A 12,526-nucleotide genomic window follows, 5' to 3' on the forward strand; every position below is an offset into this window, starting at 1 on the left:
CTAGCCTATAACTGAGCAGTGAGTACACCTAATTTCTTGATAATAGTCTTCCGAATGTGGTTATAAAAATGAACATTGAAAGTAGTGGTGCTCAATCAGACAAGACTGTGATTGTGTGTTAGATTGTTGTGGCACTAAGTGGTGGGTGTATCAGCACATTACTGAAAGGAAATGTGGCAGCATTTCCACAAACCAGTGAAATATCTTTAGGGTTCAAATTATAGTAATAAACCCCTAACTATAGTCGATGAGCAACCTTTAATTTCAGTGCGTCATGCACGATATCTAAGGTAGGCTAAGTGAGTTTCCAAGTGCATAATTGACTTTTTATCCAATTCCAGCGTAAACGGCGCTACGTCAGGTCCACGGACCTCTGAGGCATTTTAAACAGTAAACCGTTCTCCCTAACACGTCTTGTCGTATTAAAACCATATGCATGGCGGCATCCGCCGCTCGCACTGAGTGCCCATCAATAACGCTAATGACCCGTTTCCCAGGGGATCACAACAAATACACGAATGAAACCGCCACTCTTTAACGGGGCTGCCGCTCCTTCCGCGGCTTACGAGCTGTCACGTGTCCAGCCAGAAGAAGAAGAAAGAAGAAACCTCACTGGAGGGCATATAATCATATGGTCATCACATGGTCTTTGGTCTGTGCCAACTGTAAGACAAGTTAATCATTCACTAAAGTAAAAACTTTTTTTTTCTTTTTATATCTGATCATGATCTCTAGATCTGCACATGCTGTGCTGTGCGGTAAAGAACAGTAAGGGGTCATTAAACAATTTTTTTGAGTTTGGGTTTTTAAAATATCGCCTTTAAAGTAAATAAATGTATTTATAAGTAGGCCTAGACCTTAAATTTGATATGTGGTTAACACAATTAAGATATTTTTTTCTTCTTCTTCAACATCAAATGTTAAGACAGTCATGTGATGCTTTTGAAACCACTTTTGTTGTTAAAAACGTAAATTGCTAAGTGCTTAATCAATCGGTCAACCGTAGCGACTTAAAAAGTAAGGCTACTTTTGGACATCATGAAGTCATAAGCCTAGTTGACGCCATGACTGAAAAGCGTTTTAAAGGGATAGTTCACCCTAAAATGAACATTAAGTCATCATTTACGCACCCTGGTGTTGTTCTAATGTCATATGCCCTTCTTTCCTTTATGGACCACAAAAGGAGAAATTAAAAAATATGTCCTGCTAGCAAAATCGTAAAAGCTACTCAAGGACTAAATTGAGGATTAAATTAAACATACCAGGAGGCAGGTTTAACTTCAGATTAACATTGTGTTTCAAATAAGACACCCTTGGCAAATATAAACATAAAATTCACAAAAAACGAACCTTTCGTTGAAGTAAAACAAATGGGAGAAAATCTCATTATGAAATGTTTTTCTCTGATACACATTGGACATTATTATTGGCACCCTTTATTCAATACTTTTTGCAACCTCCTTTTGCGAAGATAACAGATCTGAGTTTTCTTCTATAATGCCTGATGAGTTTAGAGAACATCTGACAAGAGATCAGAGACCATTCCTCCATACAGAATCTCTCCAGATCCTTCAGAATCCCAACTTGATGCACCCATTTTTTTTTTTTTTTTGATGTTTGTTTAGGATCATTTTCCTGATGGAAGATCTAAACAAGTCCCATTATAAGATTTGTATAGCTATTTGCTATTTGATTCCATTGATGCCATAATGTATCTAAACAAGATGTACACATGTGGCACTTTATCCCTGTGTGGGATAAAGATGTGTGGCACATCTTGAGTGTTTGCTGCCAAAAAGCTATTTTTTTAGTTTCATCTGACCATTGAACCCAATAATGTCTGGCAACTAAATATGCTGGAGTTTGTTTTTGGATGAGAGCAGAGGATTTTTACTTGAAACCCTCCCAGACAACCCCACCAAACAAGGGTGGTCACACCAAATATTGATTTGATTTAGTCATTAGAAGTTAGTTGATAAATAAAATCTGTTTATGACATTATTTTTTAAATCATCCTCACCTTACAGCAAGTGTCTAAAACGTACAGCACTGCTGCTTTACATGGTGGTTTCTTCAAGTGTCTTGGAGATGTTGCCGCAGTTCTTCTGGATTTAGTCTGTCTCAGATTTTCTGTTTCTTCATGTAATCACAGACGGACTCGATGATGGTGAGATCGGATTATACCGGCTGTTGTCAGACTCCTTGTGCATACAATATCTCACTGGATTATTACAATTAATGACAAAAGGAATGTTTGGATATCTGATCATTCCTACTGACGCACTACAGCAAACTATATATGTGCAAAAGTATTACGCACATTAATATTTTCACCCAAATAAACGGTAGCCAGTTCTGGCTACCATCTTTTTTGGTGAAAATATTAATGTGCGTAATACTTTTGCACAGTACTATAATATATATATATATATATATACATATATATATATATATATATATATACACACACACACACACACACACACGCAAAGAAAATGACAGCGTGTAGGCATTAATCAAACAATCATCCAGATGTGGTAATCACCAGAGGCTGAAAAAGTCTCTGCACAAGTCTTATTATTAATTATTCTATTTATTTTATATTTTTATAACACAAAATATGCTTTTCAGTTTTGTAGCTGATTGTGACTAAATACCTTTTGTTATTTTATAGACCTGAAAAAAAAAGTATGACCCATGCAATAGTGCATTCTGTTTACTATATAGTGCTTAATACTATAAAGGAGTCTGTACTGTACCAACTACCTCAGGGGGAACTAGATGCCACTAGGTGGAACAAACTGTAATTTGCACTACTGTCTGTTCAAAATAAATGAAAAGAAACCTAGCATTTTGGATTTGTTGCTTTTTTCCATTGTACCGAACTCATATTTTAACCATGATCCCGAAACCTGTGTAACATTACACCCCTAATATATATATACTATATATATATACATACATATTAGGTGTACCATATAGGGTGTACCATGGTCAGATGAGAATGGCCATGAGATGAGACATCTTGTTCAGATACATGGCATCATGGATTCGATCAAATATCAACAGATACAGAATCAAAACCTTGACAACCTCTGCAAGAAATCTTATATCAGGCCATGTTTGGATCTTGGAAAAATAAAATATCAAAAGGATAAACAAAGCAGATTTATTTTTTACAGCCATCTTTGATCATATTTACCAAGGGGGGCAAATAATTCTGAGCAGCACTGTAGAAGTGACTAGAAGTCTGTCCACACTGTAAAAAATGATCGTGATTTTAACGGTAAAAATGCTACGGTGAAAAACTGTTAATTGGTTAACAGAAAGTTTATATATATATATATGTACAGTATATGAGTAATTCATTACAAACGCTATCTACATAAGAGCCACTGACGGCCTGGAGCTCGCTTCTGCGAAAGTGCGTACACAAACAGATTGTAAAATAGGCACTATGATTATATATTAGCCACGTATATTTGAGGTCTAAATTATTACATTCTCGCCTAAAAGACTCTTAAAACTACATTTTGTGACAACAGTAGTAGTACAGTATATTTTTAAAAAATATGGTGGATTTGCTCGACTGCCAGGAGTGATACAAATGGTGAAATGGTTAGAGGGCTGAATATCGCACGGCTGGAAAAGGCTCTCAGCCAATCAGATTCGAGAACCAGAAAGTACATTTGTATAAACAAATATATAAGTAATTTGAGAGCGTAGATAGACCGACTCTATAATGTCATTCGCAGTGATTTATGGGAGTGGGCGGAGCTAAAGAGCTATTTTGGCACTTTCAGCTTTTTCGACTTTCTGATTGGTGGAATTTTCTTTACGGCATCATGGGTAATGTAGTTTTTTTTTTTAATACCACAAATTCCGCTGTTAAATACGATTGTTTTAAAAATAAGCTACATAGCGTGTTCGTAAATTTGGGGGCGAAGCTATCAAGATAGGGTAGGGGCGTGTTTGTTTAGGGGATTTCAAATATAAACAGCGTTTCTCATAAATCACTTACTGCACCTTTAATAAGCAGTAATTGGGGGTTTATTGAAGCAAAAGTCGGAGTTAAGAACACACCTTTAAGAACTCGTTGTAACAGAAATCCCTTTAAAGATGGTACTCTCTATATGTCCATCATGTATGGAAAGCATACAGTGCCATCTGTACCAGCCCACACCTAAGCACAGCGGGTGCTGTTTCTTCTGGCAAGGGGGCAAATAGCAGTGCCAAGTTAATCAGGGAGAGAGTGCCAGCAGTGTCACACCCTGCACTCAGGGTTCATGATAGATGTCCCGACCCGGGCTGCCGTGCCACTGTGGGGTGGTGGCAGAGACTTCGGGCATGTTCCAGTCCACATAAAAGAGAGGAGCCCGTGTTTGAACACACACATGAGAGTGGGATATCGTGTGTGTGTGTGTGTGTGGCTGTTCTGTACCTATGCCAAAAGACTCATTAGTTCATTAGATAGATCCATACACTCTGATGAGAGCAATGGGAAATCCCACCATTAAATGCAACCACTCCCTTGAGAAGGACAAATGTGACCGTGTGTGTTCGGGAGGGGCTCACACACACACACTCATATTGACAGTATTGAGATGCTGCCCTGCACAAGCCACGGCCTGTGATCTTTCACGCCGTCGCACTCACGCACATGACAGACTTACACGGCAAACAGCTGGTCAGTAATGGTCCATGCTGGCCTCTTTTCCTCCTCTGTAGACCCATTATCACCTTCACCCTACTACAGCACCCACAAACCCCTATCCAGCCGACCTCATCAAAGTGGGACGACCTGCTGTGACCTCATCAGAGCTGGCTGACCCATGATGACCTCATCAAAGCAGGACGCCCCGCTGAGCTCAGAGACTGACAGCTTGCACTGACCAAAAGCGGGTCATCAATTATCAATGAGTGTGACACCGCTTTCACTGTGCACCTTACATTTAAATATGGGAAAACTTTGGTCTCTGCAACACTTTACTGTACAAAAAGGTCCCAATAGGTCTTAACTAGCATCAACTAAATGAGCAATACATTTGTTACAGTATTTATTAGTGATTGGTAACGGTAGTTAACAAAAATACAAAAGTTCATTGTTAGTTTATGTTAGCTCATGCAGGTCCATTAAATCATGTTAACACACGACTTTTGATTTGAATAATGTCGTAGTAAATGGTGAAATTAATATTAAGACGAATTAATGCTTTAGAAGTATTTTCCATTGTTAGTTCACGGTAACTAATGTAGCTTATTGTGAAGTGTTACCTTGTTCTCAAATAAACGTATACAATTTTAACTAGTCAAGGATGTCACAACCAACCCTTTGTTTTAGCGCAAAAAATATTTTTGTTGATTTGCCATAATTTCATGCTAGTTTACACAGTCCCAACAAACCAAACCAATTTTATTATTACATTGTTTGTTTGTTTGTTGGATCAGTGTGAACGTACGGAGCATTTATGGTGATGAAATAACCATATGTTATTGCCATTACAAAAGTTTTGCAAATGAAGTTTCTCTTTGGCGAGAGAATGCCAACGCATTAAAATAAAGATTTTTCCTACCATCTAATTTTTTTACCATTAGGGGTTCCATGAATCGGCCTTAAAGGGGTAGTTCACCCAAAATATGATAATTGTGTGATCATTTTCTCACTTTCTTCTACGGAACACAAAAGAAGATTTCTTTTTATTTGTCCATATAATGAAAGTCAATGGGGTCCAAAATAACATTGGACCCTGTTGACTTTTATTGAATGGACATTTTTCAAAATATCATCTTGCGTTCTGCAGAAGAAAGAAAACCATACAGGTTTGGAACAATATGAGTAAATTCTGAAATAGTATTTTTTTGGGAGGGTTGAGAGACTTAAGATTTCAGTCATAACTCACCGTGTGTTTTGTCTTTGCTTTGCAGTGTCGCAATAACCCCGTAAGGCAGACGGGGACAACAAAATCGGGATTATCTTGAGTGAAAATGGCAGGAAACACAAAAGAGGTCTTAACTAATTTTCCCAAGCAAATCCCACCCTGCCTCTCATCACATACAAACACACAAAGCCTCGATCCCAGACCAGCAGTCATCACCCCTCCGTCCACACTACGAATCAGAAAGAGAGAAAGAGAATAACAGGGTGAGGAAAGGACAGAAGGAAAAGAATAGATGGACTGGAAGAGAGAGTGATAAAAATGGCATCCCTCTGGAAATGTAAAAAGTAAGACAATGGGGAATATGATTAGGAAGGAAAGAGGGAGAGTTATGAGGGTGAGAACGAGGGATTCTGACCGGGTTGGCCGGAGAAGTTGGATCCCGTTTAAACAATGAGAGAGAGATGTCAGTCCAGTGTTGTTTCTCATTGAGAGTTTGAGCGATGAGCCAGGTCATCACATCTCTCCACCTCATCCATCATTTCCCTCAAACAAACGAGTGCAGTGCGCATTCTTGCCTCCCTCCTCTCTCTCTCTCTCAGACTCTCGCTGGCTGTGGGACAGTGGGTCTGTGTGAGAGTGATGACCGGGGATCAGACTCGCGCTGTGTCTGTCTGCCAGTGTGTGTGAACGACATTTTCGTGTGTCTCGGTGTGAAATAATACGAGTGGGTGTGTGAGAGAGCTGGCATCTAAAGGGTTTTATGCGGTTCTCAAGAAAGATCGTCTGAGCGAAATCAAGCGGCACCAGCAACTTTTGCTAACAATCTTGGCCCTACAAATAGGCCTCATTTTCTTTATGCATATATCTTTTTCTTTCGATTCTGGGTTGAAATATGACCTTGACGTGTCAACCTGAAAGATATCAAGGGAGACGGAGACATTCGGAGAGTGCACAGTACGCCCACACAGGAGTTTTTTTTTTATTTCTCAGTAACTCCTCCCACAGTATTGAATTATAATGCAATACAGTTACATTGTAGAAAGCATTAAAACAGAAGTACCTCAACTCACTGATTACTTTTAAAAATGGGATTATAAACATCGACAAAAAAACAAACAAACAAACAAACAAACAAACAAAGTGAAATAGGAAAGATCTGGTCCTTCACCTCGTGAGGATAAACAAAATCTGGCTTTTCTCAAAGGTTTGGCACAAGAAATCAACATGGACCCAAACGTCAAACAAGCTTGCAGACAACCATAGAAAATGTCAGGTACAGCTTGGACCAATCATGCGTTTTAAGAAGAAATAATATCAGCTGTTTTTATTCTTCTTTCCTTTTTTCCCCCCTTCGATTTTCTCTTTTTTTTAATATTTTACAGTTGAATCAATAAATTGTCATACAAAAAAACCTAGTAATATCTATATCATTTACCAGTTTTATTAGAAGTATAAGCTGTGATGGAACGTTTAATACTATCTGGCATTCAGACTTCTACAAACCCCGGTAGAGTCTCGTCCCCCAAACTTTTCAGTGAGAAATTCTTCATTTCAACACAAGGGGGCGCTTGAGAGCAGTGCTATTCAGTAAACAAACTACAGTTTGCAGAGAAATAAATACAACTTTCAAGATACACAGCAATAACATTGAGACATCAACCAAGAAAAAACAAAAACAAAAAAACAAACAACAAGGGAAAAAAAACACAAGAAACCCATGATTGTCTATAAATGAAAGACACACGAGGACGGTGAAGCTAAAGACTAGCATTCAGGCTATTTAGTGGTATCGTTCGCCAACTAATGGAAAAGGTTACCGTGGAAAACGATAAAATGCCCTTTACGCGAATTCTACAGATTCAGTTCTTACACTAGTTTTTCTCAATTTAGAAAAAAAAGTTGCTAGCAATTTTTTTTTACAACCACTCTTCCAAACTTAAAAAAGAAACGACTTAAAAAGAGCGTCTGTTTTCCGCACAAACTGGCGGGAAAGTGGGTTGAAGGTAATGCAGTGCTTTAATTGGACAGAACTTGAAAATAGTCACTGTCTCGCTCCTTACTCCCTTTTTTTTTTAACAAGCAGCGTCAGTGAGAGGTCTAAAGGTCACACCTTTTATCTGTTCACGTTTTTAAATTCACAAACTTCTGGAGAATATCTTAAAAGAGAAACACTAAACCCCACGACCCCTCGCGTAAGTTTGTAAAAGAAACTTAAAATGCTTGAAAAACACACATGATTGTGATTTGTGTGTCTGTATTTGCGTGTGTGTTGTTAATTGGAAATATATTCACAGGCCTGAATAATCTGCCGTCACATCTGTCTTGTGGAAGATTCTTATCGGTTACTCTTAGTAACTGCGGTTTTAGCGGACAAAACTCACAAACATGACACCGACGTTTCATTAGCAATCTCAAAAACTGTTCACCAGCTGCCACTGCTGTGCAAAACATTGGAACTTGACAGAATAAATACAATTATTATTATGTATTACTACTATTGTCGTCGTCGTCTTCATCATCACCATCGAAATTACTGACACTACTGTCATTCCTACTAAGTGTACTTGATCAATAAGTCAATGATAATTTGTTCATGTACATGGGACCTTGGTGCGTATGGCATAAGGATTTGGGCACTTGTGCAGGTGTGTGTGTGTGGACCGGTAGTGTAACACAATGTTAAGTTAGGTCACATGGTTACATGGAGGTGTCATACGTGGCTGAGAGACTGAATGGCGCTGGGTTCCGCAGCGCGGGCCAAACTGTGCCACATCGGGGCATTATGGGTAGACGAATGGAGTGGATCCTTATCAGCTAGAGACAGCATCATAGCATATGCCTATAAACAAGAGAGATATACAGTTACAAATACACAAACTATATTCATGGAAAATCTGATACTCAATTTGACTACGGTCATGGTGATATACCTGTGACTTAGACTTTCTGTACAGAGGCTGCTTAATGCCTTCTTGCAGGTGGGCGGGGCCAAAGCTGCCGACGTCACTGTCGCTAAGATCCCCGTCCTCCATGCTAAAGTGACGGATGTGATCCAGCGTGGAGAAACTGCTGTGATCTTCATCATCCTCATCCTCATTAAACCTGAAAACGATGCAGAGATTCGTTTTTACGACCAAAAAACGAGTGGATATCGCAAGTGCTTTCAGGTGTTTTTTTTGTACGCGTACCTTTGCGGTGAGGATTTGCTGTTCTCTAGATCATCTGGTCCCTCGAAATCGATGTCATCGTTTATGATGTCGTGGTCCAGACTGCTAGGCACGCCATCCTCGCAGGGTTTCCTGGCGCAGTCGCTATTCTCCGCCTCCTCTTCCTCCGCTCCCAGCTCCTCCCCTTCTTCTTCGTCCAGGTCACGTGACCCCTGGCCGGGCAGGGCTTTGTCGGCATCGAAATGACTGCCGTTGAGCCTATGGAGAACAGAGAGAATCGTTTGTAATGACGTTATGCAGGCATGAGTTTTTGACTGATACGCCAATCCCTGATTACAGAAAGAAAATCATTTAGCGCTGAAACCTAGTTCTGTTTGTCTCGAAAAAATAAACCACCATAAAAAGCAGAACCACATGCCCACGCTTTCTAAATGAGAGGAAATGCTCAAAGAAAGAGGGCGAGTGTGTTGGAGAAAGAGACTGTTTGTCATCAGTTACGAGGGCCCCTGGTTGGCAGAAACGAGCCGCCCATCGGCGGGGCACTTAGACAGCAGGCCTCTACACTTCCTCTCACTTATTTTCAGCTCTCTTTCTCACTCAGACAGCTCACATCTCCTCTTTCCCTAGTTTATTTTCTTCTTTATCTCCAATTCATCTAATAGGCCAAATATTTAGCTGACAGTCCATTTGGTGAGTGGAGAGAAGGAGCTGCCAAAGCAGCCATTTCCCCACAGAGACAGAGGCCAGCTATCCAAACTCACACACACACACACACACACACACACACACACACACACACACACACACACACACACACATACACACACACACACACACGCCAGCCAAAGGAGACACATTAAGGCTGAATCACTCGTTTTGTCCTGATTCTACTCTTTCCTCAACTTAAAAATAGCAATTTCCCATCCGAACTTTAAAAACAGAGAGGAAAAATTGCAAATGCAGAGAGGATAAGAAAATATAAGTTTGTGTGTACAGATGTTTGCAATGAAAATTTCTCAGAGAAAGATTCCATCTAATCGAGAGATCTCAATAAGAGAATATCTATTAAAGGGGCTATATGTAAGAATTTTCATGTATTTCATGTATACCACTTTTTTATTGGCAGTGTGTGAACAGCTTGTAATGAAACTTAATAAACGAGACCTTCCCCGACTTCCTAGTTCTTTGAAAGCCTGTAGACGGATTTTTTGAAGGACTCAGTTTTTTGTTGGGAAAATCAAATGGATGTGATGTTTACGCCCAATTACCTCTGTTCCGTTCTATGACACATGAAACGAATGCTTATACAATGTTCAGGATGATGCTGAAAGAGCCATTCTGTACTGTAATGTCAATGTGTCATGCAATGAAAAGAGATTAACTCAAACTATAGTCTCACATAGCCAGATTTGTATATTTTATAGTCACAACATACTTTATAACCAAACTATCATAATAGTGTAATTTTATTATGTCTGTCGACATGATGCCGGTGAATTGATGCAAACATCCACATTGCTATGATCCGATGCTTTCTTAAAGGAGAACTCTGGTATAATAACAGAATAAACACAACAAAAATGCTGTTGGTGAGAAAACAGCTGTTAAAGGAGAACTCCGGTCAATTTTAACATTGAGCTCATTTTTTGTAAATTTGGAGTGCTGTCAGTACAGAGAACAACGACAAAAATCGGTGTTGCCTACACAGTGTTATCCTCTTTTTAAAATTTGCACCCTGTTGACTTCAATGGGGCAAGTTTTAAACCTGCTTTTAGCCTCTTAACATCCTTGATGTGTCATTACAAGTGCCCAGCCATGTGAGTGATTCCTTCAGAGTGAACACGGTGAAGTCGATTGTCGAGTTCACGCGCGTGATCATAGGTAACTAAACGTTCGCGTGAACTCGACAATCGACTACAGTGCACTTTTATCCCTATCTTTCACATCTACTGCAGTCAGATTCACCCGTGATCACTCTGAAGGAATCACTCACATGACCTGTGCACTTGTAATGACACATCAAGGATGTTAAGAGGCTAAAAGCAGGTTTAAAACTTGCCCCATTGAAGTCAACAGGGTACAAATTTTAAAAAGAGGATAACACATGTAGGCAACACCGATTTTTGACGTTGTTCTCTGTACTGACAGCACTCCAAATTTACAAAAAAATTAGCTCAATGTTAAAATTGACCGGAGTTCTCCTTTAACAGCTGTTTTCTCACCAACAGCATTTTTCTTGTGTGTTTATTCTGTTATTGAGAGAAAAGCGCGCAGCACGTATTTACATATTCCTCTAGCGTTGCTCTCAGCAGCGTTGATGGTATCTGGATGTTTGTTAACATTATATCACTACAAAGACATTTCCAACTTCTTTTTACTTCTAAGCAAAAAATAAAAAAGCACTTTAGGGCCTTGAATCAAGTTCAGTCTCTTGTACGTTACGTGTGCACAATAGCGAAGTTGCTGGCTGCAGTTCACTTAATGGCCACCGGTGTCACTAATAACAATGTTTAAAGAACCTCAACTGGAAATGAGCCAGAAATTATGGATCAGAGAGAGAAAATATCAATGCAATAATAATATATAAAATTAAAATAGTGATAAATTTAATCTTGGAAGGATTTAATAAGAAATATTTGCATTCATCTTACAATCTCTATCTATCGTTCCATCCACCCATCCATCCATCCATTTGCATCCATCTGCAAATAAAGTCTATCTTCTAAGTCTATTTTATCTTCCAGGAGACATTTTAGGTTAGCTATCCAAATTGATATTATAGCTCAATATTGTGATTATATGTTAACAATCTTTAGATGAAATCTGAGACAAAGCAGATACTTAAATGAAACTCCATTATGTCTGCTGAGCTATAAAAGAGCAACATCTGAGCAATAACATTTTCCTCTAGGCTTCATCTCTCACCTCCGTTCTTTCCTCGGATTAGTGTAACTGCGCGAGGGTTAACCCTTTTCACATCTCGGATAATCCCAGAAATCACCTCCTCTCATCACTCTGCACCCCGCTAATACCGCGAGAACGAGTGAGAGGCAACGCTAGCGTGATGATGAAAACAGATCGGCTAATTAGAGAGAGCTGTGGTAATTTGTGGAGGATAAAGTATCTATCAGGAGCAGTCACTCTGACAGGAAACATTCAGCGACCTCTGACCTCCTCTCCCACACCTACTTCCTGTTCACAAAACACATGTTGGGACCAGATGTGGGACGCGCGCAAACACACACACGGTCGATGTTGTAATGACTCTAGGATCTTTTTAATGAAACAATGAAGAAATCAAAAAACCTAAGATCTTTATCTGACTCAATCTGTCTCACACACACAACACACACACGGATGACCAGGTCAAACATTTAAACCGTCATCCAACCTGATGATCATTGCTGGGAAATGAACCGATAATTATCATATGCAGATGGCAAAATTCATGTACGCACACGCAGCCAAAAGTCAACAGCG

At 39.4% G+C, this 12,526-nt stretch overlaps 1 protein-coding gene across 14 annotated transcripts in view; it reads right to left on the reverse strand.

Annotated features, from left to right (window-relative positions):
- Positions 1-6,822: 6,822 nt before the first annotated feature.
- mecom (MDS1 and EVI1 complex locus) overlaps positions 6,823-12,526 on the reverse strand; it is a 176,600-nt gene continuing 170,896 nt past the window's right edge. For all 14 annotated transcript variants that reach the window (XM_081371018.1, XM_081371016.1, XM_081371012.1 and 11 more), the window contains 3 exons: positions 9,068-9,304; positions 8,810-8,981; positions 6,823-8,718 (listed from right to left, as the gene is read on the reverse strand). In XM_081371018.1, coding sequence (XP_081227144.1) covers positions 8,590-8,718; positions 8,810-8,981; positions 9,068-9,304 — 538 coding nt within the window. In that variant the 3' untranslated portion in view covers positions 6,823-8,589. The remainder of the gene's footprint in view (positions 8,719-8,809; positions 8,982-9,067; positions 9,305-12,526) is intronic.

Source organism: Scardinius erythrophthalmus (assembly GCF_964197995.2).
Source record: "Scardinius erythrophthalmus genome assembly, chromosome: 7".
Classification (NCBI taxonomy): domain Eukaryota; kingdom Metazoa; phylum Chordata; class Actinopteri; order Cypriniformes; family Leuciscidae; genus Scardinius; species Scardinius erythrophthalmus.